Below are 21,280 nucleotides of genomic sequence, written 5' to 3'. Positions count from 1 at the left end.
AATGCTTTTTTCTTTTTTTTAAGAAAAAAAGTATCACACCTTTAACGTGGTGGTGTCCATGTGTGTGTCTTGCAGCTGCTGGATGGCCTGGGAGCCGAGCCTGGGGGCCTTCTTTGGCCCTGTCGCATTCATCTTCCTGGTTACCTGCATCTACTTCTTCTGCACCTTCCTCCAGCTGCGGAAACACCCAGAGAAGAAGTACGAGCTGAAGCAGCTGACCGAGGAGCAGCAGAGGCTGGCTGCCATCGATGTGCCGACCCACTGCCACCAGAGCGCGGAGCCGGGGGCTCTGGCGGCCCCGTCTACGGGGAGTCACTGTCCCGCTGGCTGCCCAGGTGTACCCATCAACCCCGCACTGCTGGCTAATGAGCACTCCTTCAAGGCTCAGCTACGGACGGCAGCCTTCACCCTCTTCCTGTTCCTGGCCACCTGGGCGTTCGGGGCGCTTGCTGTGTCTCAGGGCCACTTCCTGGATATGATCTTCAGCTGCCTTTATGGTGCCTTCTCTGTCACCCTTGGCCTCTTTGTTCTCATTCATCACTGTGCCAAGCGTGATGATGTCTGGCATTGTTGGTGTTCCTGTTGCCCTGGACGACAGGACAATGCCTGCTCGGGAGCCCATGGTCCTGCTCAGGCGCGGCCTAAGGTCAATGTGAATGGAGATACCCCCGGGCACGGCCACAGTCACAGCCACTGCCACCATGACTCCCCGTGTCCGGGTAAAGCCCTGATCAGCTGCAGTCATGGCAGTGTAGGTCACTGCAAACATGCACTACCATCTTCTCAAAACCATGTGACGTGTCTCGCACCTGTGACGCCCTGCTGTGCCGCCCTGCACAGCCAGCAGCTGATGGAGGAGGAGCCTGCAGCCACACATGTGCTGCTACATCCTGACCCAGAGGGTTACCGGCCCGGGATCCAGCTGCACCCCTGCCTAAAGAGCAGCACCAGGACTAAGAGCCGGAGTTTGGGTCGCCGGGCCGGAGCCGCTGCTTGCGGGGCTGGGAGCGAGAGGGAGTATGCCTATCACATCCCATCCAGTGGGGATGGAGGCAGCGTGCACAGCTCACACACTGACAGCCCACACAGCACACATGAGCGCCATGCCCATATCTGTCCACATGTGGCCCATGAAGGCCACCATGACGGTCATCACACATGCCATGCTGCTACAGCCACCACACATGAGGCCCTGGCATGCCATCACCCCTGCCATCGGCACATCTGCTGTTCCAAGGCAGACCTTTTCCCCTCCCTGTGCCCAGCAGAGGCAGGTGACACGGGCGTCTTCCTGTGCGGCTGCGGCAAAGTGGCCGAGCCGGACCCGGTGGCGACACATTGCCATTTGGAGATGCACGCACCGCGCAGACAATCCTACCCTCAGAACCCCCCCAATCAGAACGGGATTCTAAAAGGGGGCATACACGAAGGACTCCTGTACGCCTCGGACAGCACGGGGAATATACGCACTGGACCCTGGAAGAATGAAACTACTGTGTAGTGTGGAATGGAAGCCCTCCCCTCTCGTCCTTGTCCCGCCAAAAATAAACCCTGTCCTCCCTTTCTAGAAGTAAAAAAAATGAATTGAACTACATTTTAACTATCACAATCAGCGTGGGATATTTTTATTTCAATGTCCTCATGTTTTTATGTGTGCTGTTTCACTGTACAGAAATCTGATATCATGTAAATCCATACACAGAACAAAATCTCTTTGACCAAGAAGAATATGTGAAACGTTTGTTACATCATACCGTCAGACGTTATTGAAGGTATTTCCACTGTTCCATATAACTACAGATCTCTCTCTCTCTCTCTCTCTCTATATATATATATATACAAGAAAATGAATGGTTGTATGTTTGAATCTGTGTGTTAGTGCTCAAAGGCAACGCGCTGCAAGATATTTTTACACTTTAAATCCTTCCATCAAATAGTCTCAGATGACAGAGACCTCCTCTACTATCAAGAACTCTTGGCATCCATGTTTTTAGATGACTAAACCAGCAATTTTAGACTTCATGGGTATTTTTGCCATTCAGTCTCAGTAAAGAAACTGTGAATATCTACTAGAGATTTTCTGAATTATATACAAAGAAACGGTTGCCGGCCAGGGATGTATGGATGCCAGTTAACTTTTGGGAATTCATAGAAAACAGAAAAGAAAAGGGAAATCAACATCCTCCTCTAAGTGGATATTGACCTTGTTGTCTGTATGATACTTTCACTGTTGTGTTCTTTGTTTTGTTTTTTTCTGGAGAAAAGTAAAGTAAAAAAAAAAGAAAAAACAGCACCATCAACAGAAACAAAGTGACCATTGTAAGTGCAGAATTGGTGTCATTGAACCATTGGACCCAGTGCGGTATTTATTGAAGATTAATTCCAGTATTTTTCAACCTTTGGCCCTATTTTCTTTTATTTCTGGGTCTACATGAAAATGTTTTCAGAATTGCTCAGTAGATCAGTTGAGCCGGAAGCTGTGACACACTCTCTAGTGGCTGCAAATCATCTTTGGGAGTTAACATGGCCAATCAAAGAACTCCTACTAAAAAGTTCTTGTGTTTGTCACCGACAGGCTCAAATTTCTATTCTCATTGTCTGAATACACAATAGAATGGATCATTGCAAAAATGGACCTTATTGATGAGGTTAAGGGAGAGAAAAAGCATTTTCTTGCTCTCTGTTTAAAGCCACCAGACTCCATTGGAAAAACACAAATTTTAAGGAGTTTCTTGTCGGTCACACAACTACATACACACAAAATAAATATCAAACGAGGCTGTGTTGGACTAGAAACTCCTGTTTTCTGTGAGCCACATAAGTGTTTTTGTCATTGGAGTCTGGTGGCTTTAAACAGTCAACGTAACAGCTGTTTCTGGTTTCAAAATGATGTATCTTATTCTTTAACAGATGTATCACTGTCCTTTGAGTAATGTCAAAAACTAAGATAGAACATCGGAGCCCAGCAGAAACCATACAATGGAAACATGGACGTCGTCTCAGTCAGAACGTTAACATGCACAGCTAAGTTGAGCTACAGTTAAAGCTTAATTAGGCCAGTATACAAGCACCAGGAGAGAATCAATTAATTGTCACAAATATGACCGACTCCACTACTGTAGGTGGTGATATGCCCCCTTTTAACAAGGTACTAGTATTTCTTCTTCCTGTTGACCTTGTTTACAAGTTAGCAAGCGCCAAATGATTGTCAAATGATGGAAACATGGACAACCTGACAGCTCTGTACCTTTTGTACCTTTTGTACCTTTTGTACCGAGAATGTGGCAATATCCAAAGGCAGGCAACAACACAAGCCCAGTGAGGGAACTGTGGACTTTTTCTAACTGCACGTAAAAGTACTGAGTAATGTCAGCCCAACGATGGCGGTCGCCATTTTGGAATTGCTGACTCTTGGTAGCTTTTGAACAGTAGACACAGGCAAAGAGTTGATGCTGAGGTGGGCCATAAGCCTCCAGACTAACAGCTACAACCTGTCTGTCTGTCAGTCAACACAACCTCTCCCCTAATTATGCAAATGTATGCATAACTCTTAGCCTTGATTAAATCAAAACAGAGGGGCGCAAGAGGTCAGTTTGTGTGCCCCATGTACAGAGGCTGCAGACCTTGAAGCAATTGTCTAGCGTTCGAATCTGACCTGTGGCTCCTTCCCGGCATATACTGTACTTCCCCACTCTCTCTCGCCCCAATTTCCGACAGGATTCATGATCTCTCCAATGAAACTAAATTAATTAATCTTAAAATAAAAGTCTAAATGGATGAGAAATTTTAAAAACCAACCCCACTGTACAGTGTGTAGTACTAATGAATAAATTATCTATAGTGACCAAAACAGAACAAAAACTTAGCTGTAACCCTTTTTTTTGCTCTAAGAATGAGGGTTTTGATATGGGACATAATGGGGAGTTCTTGGCTTTTTGTGCCAGCCTCAAGTGGAAACTTGAGGAACTGGAGTTTTTTGACCTTTTGCATTAGCTTTTCAACATCAGAGGTTGTGGCTTTAAAAAAATGACCTTTAGGAGACAAACTTTGAGCTGTTTTAACCCCCAAGAATGATGTTGCAGCCTTTAAAGCCTGTTCCATAGCTGCTGGCTGATTACTCTGCTCGAGCAATTCGAACATACCTTCAAAAACTGTCACATAGAACCAGGCTTTTACAGAAAGTTCATTTTATTCAACCCAGCTGATTAAATGAGCTGTCAGACATGATGAAGTACTGTGTGATTCTGTGTTAAGTTGAACACATCAGGAAAAACCAGAGTGGTTGTCCCAAAAGAAGAATTAACAAGCTGCTTCCTGAAACCTGCCTGTCACCAATGTTGTATGATTTTAGTAAAAAACTTTTCCCAGAACTCATCCACTCTTAGCTTAATGCTACATGGCAGAATTAGAGCAAATTCAATCCTGTTATATTTGATTTGATTTTAATTTGTCTTAAAAATTCCCTGCAGCATGCATGCCTTGATGTATGCTGTAATCAAAGATTTTAATGAATGCCCATCCATGAGCATATTATTTGCCTCAACCCCAGGCGACCACTCTGCAGCCTGCCATGTATCGCTTTTGTCACACTCTTGGATTAAGCCTAGTCCCCAACAAATACTGCATTATTTACCACTGCTTATCTCCATTTGACAAGACTTTCATCTAAGGTTTATCCCGGAATCCAGTCCAGATAATCGTACTGCTAATAGCTCTGCTTTTGTAGATAACTTTCTCTGGGAGAGGCCAAGGTTGAAGTGTGGATTTGTTTTGATTTTTTTGACCATGAAGGTCAAATTCTCTTTGAAGAGTTGCCCCTCAAAAGAGAAAGCTCTGTATTGATTTTGAGGCACTTGTGTGTTTTAAGAATGATGATATTGAGTCTGATACTCGAGACAAACCAGTCATGTATTTCATCAGAAAAGCCGAACTTCAGGCAGAGCGTATAATCTCACTGCAAACCACCTTGGCATGCACACCTACTCTTTCTCCATCCTGTGCACTCTTGTCTGTGTATATAGGATCTGTTTCTGATGAATTATTTTATATGAGATTTAAGATATTTAAGAATAAAAAGAAGTCTATATGTAAAGAAAGTTGTATTGGAGAAAATACTGACCTCTCAATGTTAATGCTCAGTATCTGAGTTTAGAAATGTCCTTTTTGTTTTCAAAGGCCTGTTTTCTTTTCAGTTTTAGTTGAAGTCTGCAGACTTGCTGTGTGTTGTGAGACTTATCCTGTCATATCAGAAATAGAAATGCACTACCTGTTATAATGTGTGGCCTGCCAGAGTAGAATATGACACTAACAGTACCTTTATTAAAGAAATGTTTGTTCAGACAGAAATATTTAGATTGAAAAGTGACTTCTGCACAAGAAGAGAAATATTAAATTGATACTCCCTTGATCTGGATGGCAGGTCTGGCCCTGGTACACTGATGCATGAAGCTCAAGGCTTTGCACAGGGCCACTGGAGTTATTCCCAAGTCTGGAAAAAATGGCAGATTATTTGTTATAACCTTTTAGTTATAAAACAGTGGCAGACAATTGATTACACAAAGCGGGCTCCTTTGAGCCACTGAAGATGCTGGCAGTCAATGGTCCTGGCTTTTGAGTTATTGGAAAGGGATTTGTAACAGTATCACAACAAAAATATTTAAAAAACAAGCCTCCCCTGCTAAACCCACAAAAGCTCGAGAGAACATCTGTGGTGATTAATTGCTGTACAACATGTGTTTTTGGTGGTGGTGTGTTTTAGGAGCAACCTGAGCTTCTCAGTGATGTTTGGTTCTCACAGGCCACCGTAGGCCCCCCCCCCTCCCCCCTTCTCTGTTGTCATCGGTAGCAGATGTACTGCCTCTCTAAACAAGCTTGCTGACAAGAAGGCTGCTGAAATATTCACCTGTGGTACTGTGACAAAACCTAAAGCCAGTTTTCACTTTTTTCTACATTGACACAGATTCCAATAAATGTATTTTTTCACCATGCAACGGATGAGAGCGTCTTTGGCTGTTTGTGTTTGTGTGTACGCCAATGTGCAGAGTAAATATAACTTACATGAGGATGAACTTGAGTGCAAAAAATAACCTTTTTTTTTTTTTTACTCACTTGCTGCTCATGCTGTAATGTGTTTATTTCTTCTGACAGCGTGATGGAGATTGAGATGCCTTGCAGAGCCACCACAGGGGAGGGATTCAGATGATAGCAGGCTTGACTGCTGCTGTGTGTTGGTTGTGTGTGCATGTAGGTGTCGTGCATGCCCAGTCCTTGTACGCATCCATGCACAGGCGTCCACATGTGCACACATGGGCCAGGAAATGAGACAGTGTGTCTTCTGTGCATCGCAAATCACACCTCGGTTTGACAGGCCATGAAACGCCTGAGCACATTTAATATGCAGCAGGAGTTTTTTTCTTTTTCTTTTCCAAGGCCACACGCCCCCACCTTCCCAACAATCAGATTATTCGTCTGACTGAAAGTGATGTGAAATGTCAGAGCCTATCTCTCTTTCTCTTTCTGCTGTGAAGACTCAGACTGAACATGGGTACTGCAGGGTGTCAGTAAAAGGTGAGTCATGGACATCTGAAGCTAGCATTTTACCAAACAACAAGAGTCATCTGTGTGATGCTGCACCAATTGAGCCGCAGTGGTGATTACATGGATAACTTCTTTAAGGCTGATGATGACTTTAATTATCAAGGGTGTCTTTAAACCAATAGGTGTGTCTTTCCAGAATGTCCTGCTGCCTTGAGCGCACCGCAGAGAGGTGTTCAAACTCAAGGATGCTTCATCGCGCGGTGTAGGACTGCAGACCGCCGGAGGTTTGCGAAGGGAGGAATTGGCCCAGGACAGCATCTGTTTCATTAAATATTCATCTGGTTTTAGTAACACAGATGCGTCTTTATGTTACAATTAACAGTTTTAATTTCCTGTTGTAATAAATAGGTTTACAAATGGAGAGTATGCACAGAGAGCAAGGGAGATCAAGTGGGGCTGTGCCTGTTTCAATGAGAGGACTAAAGGCACGATCTGAGTAATGCTCGGCCAATTTGCAAAAATATAACCATAATATTGTGTCTGTATTAATAAAGTGGTCTATTTTCTGCCAGTTTGAGAAGTTACTATGGAAGCCTAAAGAAACAAGACGGCTCAATAGTTAAACTGATTGTTTAACATTTGGTATAAAATTATATCGTAAGTATTTAGAGGAGCAATCTGTAAGATGTACTGAATGAAATGACAAAGTGACCTTACTATATGATCAGACATTAAAGGCTTTATATGTGATTTTTCACTCTTAAATGTAATAGAAATCAAGTATATCCTCTGAAAATAACTCTGTGAGTCATGACTGTCTACAATGGGTGTAACACCCGAGTCCCACTGTCTGTGATTTTTTCCGAGTCCTATCTTCAGTTTGTTTACATCGCCAGGACGGCCAGCTGACTCCTCCCCTCGCGTATAAAAGTTGTTTAATTGAGGGACTAGAGAAAAGAAGAATAACATACTGTACTCACTGCTTAACTGTGTTTCTAGATCACGCTCATTTCAGGTCAATTTACATGCAGTGTGAAGATACGAGCATGATAAAGATCACTAGCATTAGCATGCTAACACAACAATGCACCGCAAGTTGTTTTGGTTTCATGCTGGTGCTCAAGGGCGACATATGCTGGATCAAAAAAATCGCATATAAAGCCTTTAAGGAAACATGCTATGTTGAAGTGCTGGCTTCTCTGACAACAATGCAGCAGCCAGTATGTCCTCCTTCTAACTTTAGATTCTGCTCCTGAATGCTCTGGATTTGTTTGGACCACAGAAGGTAGGCGCATTTAAGGGCCGGCTAAACACTGAAGCTTCAGTGTCCGTGAAATGGCCACCCACATGCACATCAACTCTAGAGACAAGTGGACGGGGGGAGACACCTCTCGACAATGTTTTGAATTTGAATCGCTCCTTGCTCTTTTAAGGTTGGCAATTTTTTTTTGTGAAATTTGATTAGAAAATAAAAGCATTTTGAAGTCGAACATCTGCCCTGTTAGCTCTTTAGCGAACAGGACATCTGGATAATTTTGTTTAGCAGAGCTACCTCTTACTTTAGCTCATCTAGAATTTTAGGTAGTGATTCCTTTAGTGTTCATTAGTCAGGAGGTGTTTACTAGAACTTTAAATGTCACCAAAGGCCTCTTCCTCTCGTGAAAACAAACAGACTGAATGATTAGGATTGAATTAAAACACTTCATAAAGCAGTTTCACCTGAAATATATAGATTTCCCTCAGGCACCCTGTGGTGGGGGTTCATGAGGTTTTTGCATGCTACGAAGCCTGGGTCCTTCAGAGGACGCTATCTGCCAAGCGATAGAAAGCTAAAGACTTTATACACCGGGCGTCAATCAGGGGGGGCAGGGTAAGACTAATCAGACACAGGTGAGAACGGGGCGGAACACACAATTACAAAGGCGGGAAAAGAAACAGGAAATAAGTACCTCTACACACGAGGGAAAGAAAGGTGACGGTAACAGAAAATGATTAACAAAAAATAAATGAAACACTAATCCAGACAGGGATCACACATAGGCTGCTGTACAAAGTTTATATGGGTTATTGAAATTAATTGAATCACACTTTTAGATTGCTATACGACCCAGTCCTACATGTGAGTAATCATATCTTGACTAGCAGGACTCATACACACAGTGTGATCTAAGTTTGCTGAGGGCTTCATATAACGATGAAGGAGTGGTACATAGGCTGATTTCTGAGTCTCTTTGTAGGTCTATCTCTTGACAGTCATGTACAATTCTTTTGTCTTTCATCGACAGAACACAGGGCCAATCCCACAACGTATGGCACACAAATGGATTATGTGTTTCTTTAATGTAGACACATGTATCCTTTGTCTCATGCAATCACAAATCATCTTTAGTCTTTTACAGGCCGTGTTATCCTCTCTCTACATGCCTGCAGCTCCTCTCTCTCTCTCTCTCTCTCTCTCTCTCTCTCTCTCTCTCTCTCTCTCTCTCTCTCTCCTTTTACTCCTCGCGTTTCTCTCCGCACACTAATAACAAAGCCCGCTCCTCCAGCTCCAGCCTTGGCAGACAAGACGTGTGATAGAAGGCTGTGATCGTCATGCTAATGCCGTCCTTGACTTAAATAACATGCCGGAGCCTAGCAAGGCGGGTGAGCAAGGCAGAGCAGCAGAGTGAAAGGAAGAGAGAGACAGGAAGAGGGATTTGGATGGATAGTTGGAAGCTTACAGGAAGAAAGAAACGGAGGGAGGGAAGAGGGGAGATCAAAGGAGGAGGGGAGATGGAGAGAGGTGGGCAACACTTCTTATTAGATATCATCACCGGGGTTCTTGGAAGCTAAATTTCTAACAGGGTTTTTATGGGTCAGCGAAACTTCTCCATGTGAGCATGACTCAATGTATGGAAGAGTAGGAGGGAATAAGAGGAAATGACAGAAGCAGGGTTTATTTTTTATTATTTCTCCCCCAAGAAATAATTTGAAAAGAAAGTTACAAAACCATCACAGGAAGAAGTGGCAGTGTGGAAATGTCACTCTATACCGATGTATTTTCTGATCTACCTGACACTAACAACTCAAAGTTCAACTCTAGCCGTGACGTTATCCAGTGTATTATTTTCATTAACAGGGTTTTTTTTCCCCCTTTGAGACACAAGGGCAGTTTGGCGAATACAGCAGTATAAAAAAAGCTGCGAAACACAGAGGCATCAATCAGATCGACGCTCAAATAATCCTTAATACTGTTATTATAATCTTCCTTTCTTTTAAATGTATCTATTGTAAAGTGACTCTGCATCTCATTCCAATAAAAGAGGGAGAAAAAAAATTGTCTTCAACCAGAGAACGGTCGTGTTTACGATGAGTGGACTGGAGGTTGAAGCTTCTGAATTTAAACATGACGGCAGTTAATGTAATATAATCTGTTGAAGAGGCAGTTACCAGAGTTGAATTGCATCGTGTTATAAGGAGAATAAAGCAACTTTCTCATGACTGCAATGACCTGACCAGAAACTCAAACTAAAGACAAAATGCAAATCAGCCTGGCTGAATCTGAACTCAACATCTTCAGTGAAGAATAGTCTGTGAGTATCAGTATGGTCAATCACAAGGAAGTCCTAAGCAGACATGTATTTTACAGTCATTTTACTCCATTTTCCCATGATAACAACAACATTTCGGTTGTTTTTCTTCATGATCTCAACTTATTTATCTCTGTGTGTAGGGATAACAATGCTGGTTTCCCCATGATAATGAGTTAAATTTAGTGACTTTCTAAAGATCAAAAGAAAATGACTTATTACAGTTAAACAAGCTTCTTTATCTCAAGAACACAACCAGAATTCACTTGAAATAACGGTAAAATTGAGTAAAATTAAATGCAAGATGTATTGTCACTTGAGGCTTCTGTTAAATTAACAACTTATACACAAAAAGAAAGACAACATTTCTTTCTGTAGATAAGTTTTTGCAGGACAATGTGATGCTACAGACTGTTTGTTTTACCAGAAGAAACAGGCATCACTACATTGTATATAACTATTTAATACACATGTACTGTTCGAGAAGAACATAATTTTCAACTGCCAGCATTTAGTCTCACCGTGCAAACAGAGGCGCTGCTTGTCAACAGGCAAGGCTGCTTGGGGCCCCAGACCAGTAAGGGGCCCCCTGAGGGCTGACAAACTTAAATCAAAGCAATGTACAAATTTTGAAACGACAGTAGGAAACCTCCCTAAGGGGACACCATTTGACAACACTCACTCTTGTTGCTCTGCTGAGTGTGGCATGCATTTTTGCTGTGAAAACAAAAATTTGAAATTCAACAAAGAAAAATAAAGAGGAATTATTGTACAGGAGAGAAAAAGAAACAGAAAGGGAGTATGCGTCGGGACACTGGCAGACATGAACATTGAATAACATTAACAATTATTTGGAGTCTTGCTTTCAAACACCCGTGGAATACAAGAAAATAATATTTTTTATCTATGTTTTTGGTCTCCACTAGCTCTTAAAATTTGGTAAACTTTTCAGTGTGTTTGTTACCATGTGTTCCCCTTTCAGCATCACTGTCACTGACTCCACTTATAGTTTAATTGGATAGTGGAGCTATACATCAAGATCTGCACACTTACACCACTCCACTGTAAGCTAGCATTAGTAATGGTGCGATCATAGTGAAGTGGTAATTGATAGTGATGTTAACGCCTATGAAGCATGTTGCTCTGTCATCCCTGCATTATTCATGGGGGGGAAGAATCATCCCGCCTTTCCTTACACACACTGGAGCTGGAGCTGTTTGCCTGGCGGCAGAGGATAGGATGTATGCTAATGCTGCACACAAGGGCTGCAGACATGGGAGAACAAAAACAGCTCAGTGTTTATGTGCTTGTCTTTGCTGTGATTTTGCCTCAGTGAATGTCTCCCTCTGCAGAGGATGCCTTCCAGCCAATCACTATCTCTGCGCTCCCTCCGAGAGGACCTCTGAGGATCAGCTGTCAAACCTCATGAAAGTAATGAACAAAAATCCAAACCTGTTTAACAATGCTCAACCCCATTCTGCTATTTCACAGCAGCTTACTGTCAACACAGCCTCACCTGATATTCAGTGTATGAAGTGACAATGTGAGGATGCTTCTGATGGCGCCTTGAGTGACATTTCCGAATATTTTCTGTAACTCGTTTTCCTGTCACAGCTATTGGCTCCCGCTGCGCCGCTGAATTTCTTCATGCATCAAATCCTCTGTGAGTATTGTGATGCATGCCAAACACTAAGTCGAGTGAATGTGAATGGTATTGCACTCTCTTAACTCAAAGCCAGTAGCTGCCAATCTGTGTTGTTCTGCATGATAGTCCTGTGTCTCCCCTCCCTCCTCCTCCGCAGCCCCTCTTTGTTATTTATAGCTTCCTCCAATGGTGACGCAACGCAGTACAACTGGAAGGGAGCAAAGAATCATGTGATGGTTTTAATGCAACAATCCAATGGATTATGAGGGCCTAAGAGGCTGCTGCTGCTGCTGCTGCTGCTGCAGCGTGGAACATCATGGCTTCTAACATGACAGCCATGCTCAAACCGGCCAGTCCATCCCCCCAGCCCCTTTTTTCCTCCCTCCTCCAATGGAGAGAGAGCAGAACGGCATGGTGGGCGCAGGACCAGGGAGGAGACATGAGAAGATGGAGAGGGAGGAGTGAAGCTGAGATTACACTACATTAGCTGTTTGTGATGGGAGTGTTAAATCCTACAAAGCTGCTAGTAACTTGTGTCTACCTCCTCTATAATCAGAGGCTTTATTCTCCACACAGCAGAATGCAAAGGTTTTGGGGAAAATATATTTAGCAGCTGTGCAATAGGTCTGCTGCTTCAATGTGTACCTTAATTAAAGTTTTTATTTTTGCAAATTTGGGCAAAATGCGACTTCCTTACAGTTACAGAAATACAAGTAAGTGTTTGAAAAGCTGAAATAAACATTTTGAGACACACTGCATTCAATAAAAACTACTTTTAGACCCGCAAAAAAGATTAAAACATACGTGGAAATATGAGATTAAAACGACTAAAATTAAAAGGAAACGAACTAAAACAGTAAACAGAAAATATAATGAGGCCAGTAGTATCTGCTGGGATTGAATGAGTATCCATTCTTGTGTCTGCATGTGTGAATGTACCTCGTACAATTTTGAAATATGTAGAGAACTCAAAGCAGTGAGAGGTCATCAAACATGTCAACAGATAACTGCATATATAACTGTTTTGCTTCTGCCCTCAGTAGGTTAGAGAGGAAACACGTCCTGATGCTGGAATAAACTTTATTCTAATAAATACTACGTGTAAGAGAACCTCCATGTCATTTATCAAAGATAAATATACAAAACAAAGATGTCTCTATGGCTGAATCCCAAACTCCACACTCATGGACTTCTCAGACTTTGAGGCCCGTTTCCAGTAAGTGTGTGAATGTTAAGTGCGCCCTCACTGTGAAATCGTCATGGATACAGACTTCTCCACAAATTACGTACTTTTCGTGAGTCTGCATTATCTGCAGGAATCCTATGGGACTTACCCAGAGTTCATTGCAAGCTTGGCGAGGAAGGACGTTATCGTCTTTGCTTGTATGAATTATTTATATTTGACAATACAACATGCAATACACACCACACACTCACCCAACAGCGGACACAATGACTAACTGACAAACACAGCTCGATGCTAATTGTTAGTATTTTTCGTAATAAACTTTTGCACGGTTTAGTTTACCAGGATGTTTCCACTGTTTTTGTCACGTCTTAAGAGTTTGCTAATTCTGATTTTTAAGGAACACCGTGAGGCTCAGGTGGGAAAACATAAAAAAGCTGTTTGTCAATCCATTCCCAACATTCAATACACCTTGCACATGTTTTACAAATCCTTGCGCACAGTTTAAAATCAGATCTGTGAACTGTGCAAACAGATCTGCAGTTTGTGTACAGTTTATGAAACTGTGTTCACAGTTTACAGATCTTTGCATGTATCAAACAGCTTCTTACTTATATCTTACCTGAACCCTGGGCGGGCTCTGTACATTAATTGCCAAACGTTTTTGCCTGTCTAGTACAAAAATGTTTCCGATAAATGTTTGTTTGCAAGTTAGACAGTGTGCGGGAGTTTACCTTTAAGTTTTTGATGGACACATTGGAGCGGCTGTGGCTCAGTTGGTAGAGTCAGTCGTCTCTCCACTGGAACGTTGCCGGTTCGATCCCCAGCAACATGTCCGATGTGTCCTTGGGTAAGACATTTTACCCCGAATTGCTCCTTCTGCTTCGTTGGCGGTGTATGAATGTGTATGAATGGGATTAGTTACTTCTGATGGTTACTTTACACAGCAGCCTCTACCATCAGTGTGTGAATGTGTAGGTGTGACCTGTGGTGTAAAAGCTCTTTGAGGAGTCAGAAGACTAGAAAAGAACTATACAAGCTCAAGTTCATTTATCATTGTACCATTGCTCTCCTGTGCACCTGTCTTATTAAAATGGATGTGCAAAGGTTTTGTTCTTTTTTGAAGTATTATTTTCTAAACAATTATTTTGAGCACATTTTTCATCATGGTCTTCAACCAACATCTCCCATTTCCTCAACCATTTCTCCAACTCCCACTATACTTGCATGATAACGGGATGGGTGTGGTTGGTCTGAGTGTTCAACATGTAACATCGCTCCCTCTGCTTCATCTCAAGTATAAATCCTTTGACTCCCTTTATTGGTTTCAGGATTGAACAAAAAGACCCTCACTTTGGGAAATCAAAGTTATAGAAAGTGTAACTGAACACTTCAGTGAATAAATATAATTAAAATGGTTCTAGCTTGTTTCATATCTCCCCTCTGAATTCCTAGCCTTCATTTACAGTTGCTGAGTGATAAAGAAATAAAATGCCCCAAAAAAACGCAGAAAAAAAAGATGGTTTATAGTCTTAATTTTCTGTGTGTGTTCGGGAAATCATTGCCTCAATCCGAGTTAAGGCCCAGGAGAAATCTTTCAGACTCTCTTTTTTGTGTACAAACTGTGTGCTTGTTATCAGTGTCATCTGTTGTCAGGAGATGAGATGTGTAAATCTTGGATTGCAGATGTTCGCTCTGCACTCTTCTAAAACTGCTCCTGCCATTTAGTGACGTTATAAACACAGATGGGGACATGAATGCATGATGTAATGTAGCTGGTAGTGGCGTCGGCTCTCGACAGCACAGATATGTTAACATTGGAGATGTAGTCCTGCACTTGGTTTCAGATTTCTGCTCTCTATACCTGACCGCCATCTAGTGGTTAAAACTGGTAACTTGATGTGTTTAAGGACTCAAGTGGATGTCAGTGATGAACCATGAATAACAGAATCTGTGAGGGTCAAACAGAGGTCAAGTATAACATTATTTTATACTATTTTTACTGACAACGTTTTTGATGATGCAAAAAACACATAACATAAATCAGTACCAAATAATTTTAACACACACTCACACAGAGCCTCACGCCCCCCCTTAAGATCTGTGGTGCCCTCCTGGATAGGGGTGAGACCCAGGTCAGGTATCACTGCCCTAAGCCAACATGCACATTTATGCACGGGGGGGGGGGGGTTCTTCTCTACGGAGACAGAAAGAGAAAGTCATCATAAAGCATGAGCGACGCTCTGTGCTACTGCAACTGCCAGAGGCAAACAATGATTATGCAAATGTTGGAGGTCAAGGCCATCAGTCAATTTGAAATGTTCACATGTATGGGGGTATAATTGCAAGACTGATCTGCTAGGCGCATGATATTGTCTTTGTCAAGTGAAACAGAAACACGGGGGCATCGATCCAGCTTCTCTAAATCGCACTCTGCTCACTCCCAGACAGGCCGGTTCTATGGATTTATATTAGGTGAAAGATTAGCCTGCAGAAGTAATTAAGTGTTCAGAAGGAGGTGAAAAATGGAGGACCTGCTGAACTCACATGCAAATGTGTGCAGGTGTACACTCTTCCTGTGAATCATTATCATAACTGTTGGTCCTGCTGTAACATATCAAGTCTTACTGCAGTGATGTAACCTGCACTGCTGCAGAGATTCTGCCAGGACTTTGTTTTGTCTGCAAGGCCTGATGAATATGCATTTTTACACTCCCCGACTTCATGCCCGAGTGCTTCTTCACCCTCAAACAAGGAGGCTACACACACACACACACGCACACAAACACACACACACACACACAAACACACACACACACACACACACACGCACACAAACACACGCACACACACACACACACACACACACACACACATGCACACGCACACAAACACACATGCACACAAACACACACACACACACACACGCACACAAACACACACGGACACAAACACACACACACACACACACACACACACACACGTACAGCTCTTCTTCAGGTCTCCCCTGCTCTCTCTTCCTCTGCAAAGACCAGATATATTTGTAAAACATCCACATATTTAAGGGTTAAAACTTTACCTTTGGTTATCTGATCAACAGAGTTAATATTTCATATTCCTTCACTAGCGGTCCAAGAGGCGACATACATATAGAGACCTGCAGCCTCTCCTCCTCAGGTTTTAGTCTGCTCCTTGCGAATATCTTTCAACCCGATGTTGTAACTACACCAATCAACACTGTTTCCATTTGTTTTCTTCTGCCAGATTTTCATTCTGTACTCCCACAGATATTACTGTAGCTCTACCCACAGCTTGTCACGCTAAATGAAATTGGAAGCCTTACAAGGAGAGCATAGTTGCCTTGTAGCAAGTGTTTTACTCTGTGCCTTTGTGTGTATGTCTGTATTTGTGCGCTGTTTCTGTTCCAAAAGCTTTATGAAGTCCTACTTCTGGCGAAAGAAGCTAAATATATATTTTTTAAGCAGGTTCCGAGGCAAACAGATGTCAGTTTAGCTTTTGTCAGATGTGTCTCTTTTTTGTGGACGTCCGAACCCTGAACACATACTTTGAAGGAGAGAGGATGAAAGTAAAGGTTAGACCTTTCAGAGTCAAGGTACAACTTCAAGACACATGCTTGCTACGACAAATCCTGCCAGGAAAGTTCTGTTCAACGTGTTTTAAATGCTGATGTATGAGTCTTCTCTGAAGCTATAAAGGGAACTCATGGAAGAGAGAATATGTGATAAGTGGAGAAGAGTTTCAGATATTCACATATATCTGAACTAGAAAGCAGCTCAGCAAAAAACATCTTACACTCAGGGCTACTTAAAGCAACAATATGTAACTTTTCCACCTTAAAATAGTAGTTTCAGAATCAAGCTAATAGTACAATAGCTCTCAACATGGAGATTAGCATCTCTCCCGTGACCAGAGAGCGCCCCAATCTGTTTTCAGACTATGTAACTTTGGCAGCGTGCCACAAATATCTTGTGAGATTTCATACGTCTTAACAGCACTAGTTCACACAGCAGTCTACAGCTTCAAAGAAGCCAGTTAGCCATCTCTGTGCTGTTTGTTACAATAGCTGAGGCTAAGAGAAAGACGACGATGAAGGATGAAACAAAAAAGAGAGCGGCCGAGCAAGAGGCCAGACTATATAGCGTAAATATTGGACAGGCTTTTACACGTTGATATCCAGAGCTGAGCGAAAGAGTAGGCTGCACGTCCAACACCGAGCTGGATATGTTAAAACTCTATGGGTCTGATACACAGAAGGATTGTGTTGCTAATGCAGCCGCTAAATCTGTGCAAATGAGAGATAAAGATAGTGTGCAATCCACAAAGCATGTGCAGAGGGTGAAATGCAGCCTTCCTGCTATGTTGACTCCGCCCAGCAAAATGCACAGTCCTACAAGCCCACTGGTGACAACAACATAGCACATGTACATGTTTGCTGTAAACACAGAATAGCCTATAACTGAATGGAACAGATCTGCCTGGATCAGATCTAGCTCTTTCAGTCAGTATCGGATATTCAATACCAGGATAAGATTGGTATATCCTCATGTTCAAACCTGTAGTGAAGCTTTGCATGATCTTTAGCTAAAAAAAAACAAAAAACCTATTTATCTCATACTGGCATCAGTAAAAACCCTGATTTCAGCCTCTGCCTGAAACTTTTTTTTTTCTGCCTGAAAAAAGCAAGAAACTTTCTTCTGATTGGCCAGCTCTCTGCAAGCCTTCCTGGGAGCAGAATACTGCAGGGCTGCCAGGGGAGGGCCTATGTTAGAGGCTTGAGGCCGTCTTGTGAAATCATAGTGTCTGGTTTCATATCAGGGAACTGTCCCATGATTTGCAGAATAAGCTTTTTTGGCGCCCTCTGCAGATTTATACTGGGATTACTTCAACATACGTTTACCTCATGATCTAAAACTTTGCCCATGTTATGTATGGTCATCCAACATTGTAACACTATATGAGATTTAAGAGGTGGGGTCAACATGATAGATAAAGTTAAATGGACCCATGTATATAGTATTAGCAGTAGTATAAAGCAGTAAGCTAGCAGACATATTGCTGTAGTTTTGAATGTGTTTTCTCCTGTGTTGATCTAGTTGGTCATGATAGGTAAACGTAAGATCAATCTTTGATATTCTATAACATAACCATGTTTGGCTGCTCACAAATATTTCCAAGTCCAATATTTCCAAGGTTTCTTTATTTGTCTCCCTAAGGAGAAATTTGTCTAGGATGCTGGGAAATTGCTGCATGGACAATACATCGAAAACAACATAAAAACAGTAATTACAAATGTGCAAAAAACATTTAGCTTATCTGTGCTACAGTTCACCCAAGCGTCTGCTTACATATCCATACACATACACACACACACTCACTCCTACAGGCGCATGCACATGCACACTGTGCACACTGTGCGCATGTACACATGTACACATGTACACATGCCACTCCAGACAGTTTCATACATACATACATGTCTACAGTTATCGGTACATTGGGGGCCTCCTGGTTTTCCGTTCCTCCTCTATTTTTTGCTCATTAATGAGCTTAACTAGAAAAGGGACTAGTGAGTTTTTGAAGCGGTTGTGTTTGCACAGATTTCTAATATGCAAACATTAGGAGTTATTGTAGATATGTTGAGATAGACAGCAGATGGCACTGATTCCTCATAAAACCAGTGTTAAAGAGGAGGACACAAACATTGTATTATAATTGAGGTGTTCTTGCAAATCTTAATCATTGAGAATTATTTTTATCTGTGATGGAAATTATATATTTTTTAGTTTTCATTCAGCGGTCCCTGAAAAATGTCATATTTTGTAACTTTTAGTCAAAGTTGCTGAATTTTGTGTCAATCAAACTTTTAATGATCGGCATTAAACCTGCAAAATTTCCTGTAGTTATGCTCTTTTTAAAAAAAAAGATGTGTTGTTTTTATTCAGTCTCCACACACAGGTTGTATTTCATCTAAATTGAAAATCTGCATTAAAACAGGTGGTTAGATAATAACTTGTGTCAAACAAGGCCCTGATTCTCAGCATTGCCAGCCTTGCTTCAAGATATTTGTGAGATTGTTTTTATAATTCTGGTGAACAGATATTTAAAGTGACTCTAGTGCACCAGTAGATATCCCTGATTTATCTCACCTCAATTTCTCAGCTGTTTGGATTTGACTAAGTCGTGTGCAGAGACAATCGGGCTCTTTAATTTTGTATGATTTTCTGAAACTAACACGTTAGACAACAGAGAATTAACATTTGCATATTTCCAGAATTAAATCAATATCGACGACCCTCTGAAAACGACTCTGCAACCCACTTTTGGGTCCAGACCAGACCCACCGGTTGAAAATCACTGCACTACACACACACCCTCAGTCACACTCTTTGTTAACACGTTCCTATTTTTAAAAATGTATCTGAAACATTGGCTGCAAAAAAATGAACATAATATGAGCTACTAACAAGCCACATCCAAATCTGTGAAGTATACTTATGATGTAGATTCATTTTCAGTCTGTAGAACCTCTCACACAATTTAATGTGCTTTGCTTGCTGTGAAAAAAGGTGTAAATAGTTTTTGTTAAGCCTCCCCCCAACCCCCCCCCATCCACTGTCATAACTCCCCCGTCAGTCCAAACAGTCCACAGGCTGAACAGTTTGCACATCTCTCTGCAGAGGAATTGAATCATGACAACGAGTGCAACAGTGTGATCATATAACATTGAAGGCAGGGTGTTTCAACCAGTCAAAAAAGACCACTGGCTTAGGGTCAAAACTGTACAGAGGGATGTTTTTTGGAATATGGAGACAGGTGAGTAAACGTTCGTGTTAAACTTTCACTATTCTTGTGACCGAATGTGAAATGTGGAAGTTGGGACACAGTTAGCCTCACAGTTAGTGATTCATGTGGACAGGAAGGGATGGAGTCAAACTCCTGGCCTACTTATTATCCCAGTCCGCCCCTGCACAGGAGTGTCCCAGCTGAGACCAAACCTGAGCTTCACTCCGTTTCTGTGGTTTTCTAGAAACCTTTGACACCTTACAGGTCTTTATTTTTTGGGGCACATCTGCTACTGTTCATTCCCCACAGGCAGACAAGTGTCCACACGCTCGACCTTCCATCTCACCATGGTTCTGCTCTGTTAAAAAAGAACTGTCTAGACTGCACAGGTCAGACAGCCTGGGACAAACAGAACTCTAATTATGGGTCACAGCCATCTTCAATTTTTGATTTGTGCAGGCTTTTGTGTCTGTGATTGTTTTCTGTCTTAAATGTTGTTGTGAGTATTTAAAGGAAGAATGTGCAACATTTTACACATAAATATATCAGCGATCAAGTCTATCCTGTGTAAATGTGTCTCTGAGTCATGACTGTCTACAGTGAGTGAGAAGCTTGAGTCCTGCTGGCTGTGTTGTTGTTGGCGCCTATTTACATGGATGGTCTCATCTTTGTTTTCATGCCGGTTCATTCTTCCTATAAATTGACTGGTATGCAGTGACTTTAACAAGGTCAAACTATTTCTATTTTAGTACTTTTTGCTGTACTGAACAACATATATATTGTCAGTAACATTGTAAGAAGTTGTTTAGGTGTGACTGCTTTGTTGACACAGGAAGAGGAGTAAGCGTCGAGACACTGGCAGATCTGATGGTAAATAATGCTGGATTTTTGCTATAGGAACCCAGGAGACTCTAGAACCGCCACTATTTCAGGTAAAAATGTTTTAGACAATTATTCTAAATAACTAATGATTTCTTTCACATCTGAAACATGCCACATGTTGTTGGATCATCAACAAAGAAACTTAAGTTTATACGTCACCAGAAATCGTTTCTAAAATACCTCTCAGGGCTTCTGTGGCACAGGATCCATTATAAAACAAGGATAATTATCTTGAGCCATTCAAACCAGTTAGTTTTAGACTCTGAATGTGTTTAAGCCCTCAGTATGTGTCCATTATGTATCTCAGCATCGACCCAATCACTTGTTGTCCTTAAACATAAACCTAAATGATCCTGTTGTCATATCTGGGAGATGCAGGTGAAGTTCAGGCTTTCAGCTGCAGAATCAGCTGCAGTCAGCACTTCTGACACTTTTTGTTTTTTTACAGCTCACAGTACTTGAGCTTGTCCTTGGATCTGTTTCATTGCAAGCCTTACCTCCTGCTGCCTTTGTTTTACTTTCTCCATTATCATAACTTACATTCTGAACTTTAGAGGGTAGGTTTGAAAAACCAAAAAATCCTCAACATGGTTACAATGACATAATTTTACTGTAAACTCAGTCAGGGCAGCAGCATCAAAAATGTGCAAACTGTTT

General features: G+C 41.9%; 1 protein-coding gene across 1 annotated transcript in view; it reads left to right on the top strand.

Moving 5' to 3' along the window:
- The window catches only part of LOC109997490 (adhesion G protein-coupled receptor A3), a 197,850-nt gene extending 191,777 nt beyond the window's left edge, over window positions 1-6,073 (top strand). Inside the window, exon 19 of the mRNA XM_065959473.1 lies at window positions 76-6,073. Coding sequence (XP_065815545.1) covers window positions 76-1,501 — 1,426 coding nt within the window. The 3' untranslated portion in view covers window positions 1,502-6,073. The remainder of the gene's footprint in view (window positions 1-75) is intronic.
- The last annotated feature ends 15,207 nt before the right edge of the window (window positions 6,074-21,280 follow it).

Source organism: Labrus bergylta, chromosome 10 (assembly GCF_963930695.1).
Source record: "Labrus bergylta chromosome 10, fLabBer1.1, whole genome shotgun sequence".
Classification (NCBI taxonomy): domain Eukaryota; kingdom Metazoa; phylum Chordata; class Actinopteri; order Labriformes; family Labridae; genus Labrus; species Labrus bergylta.
Note: the sequence above shows the minus strand (reverse complement) of the source record. Positions and strands in the feature narration are given on the sequence as shown.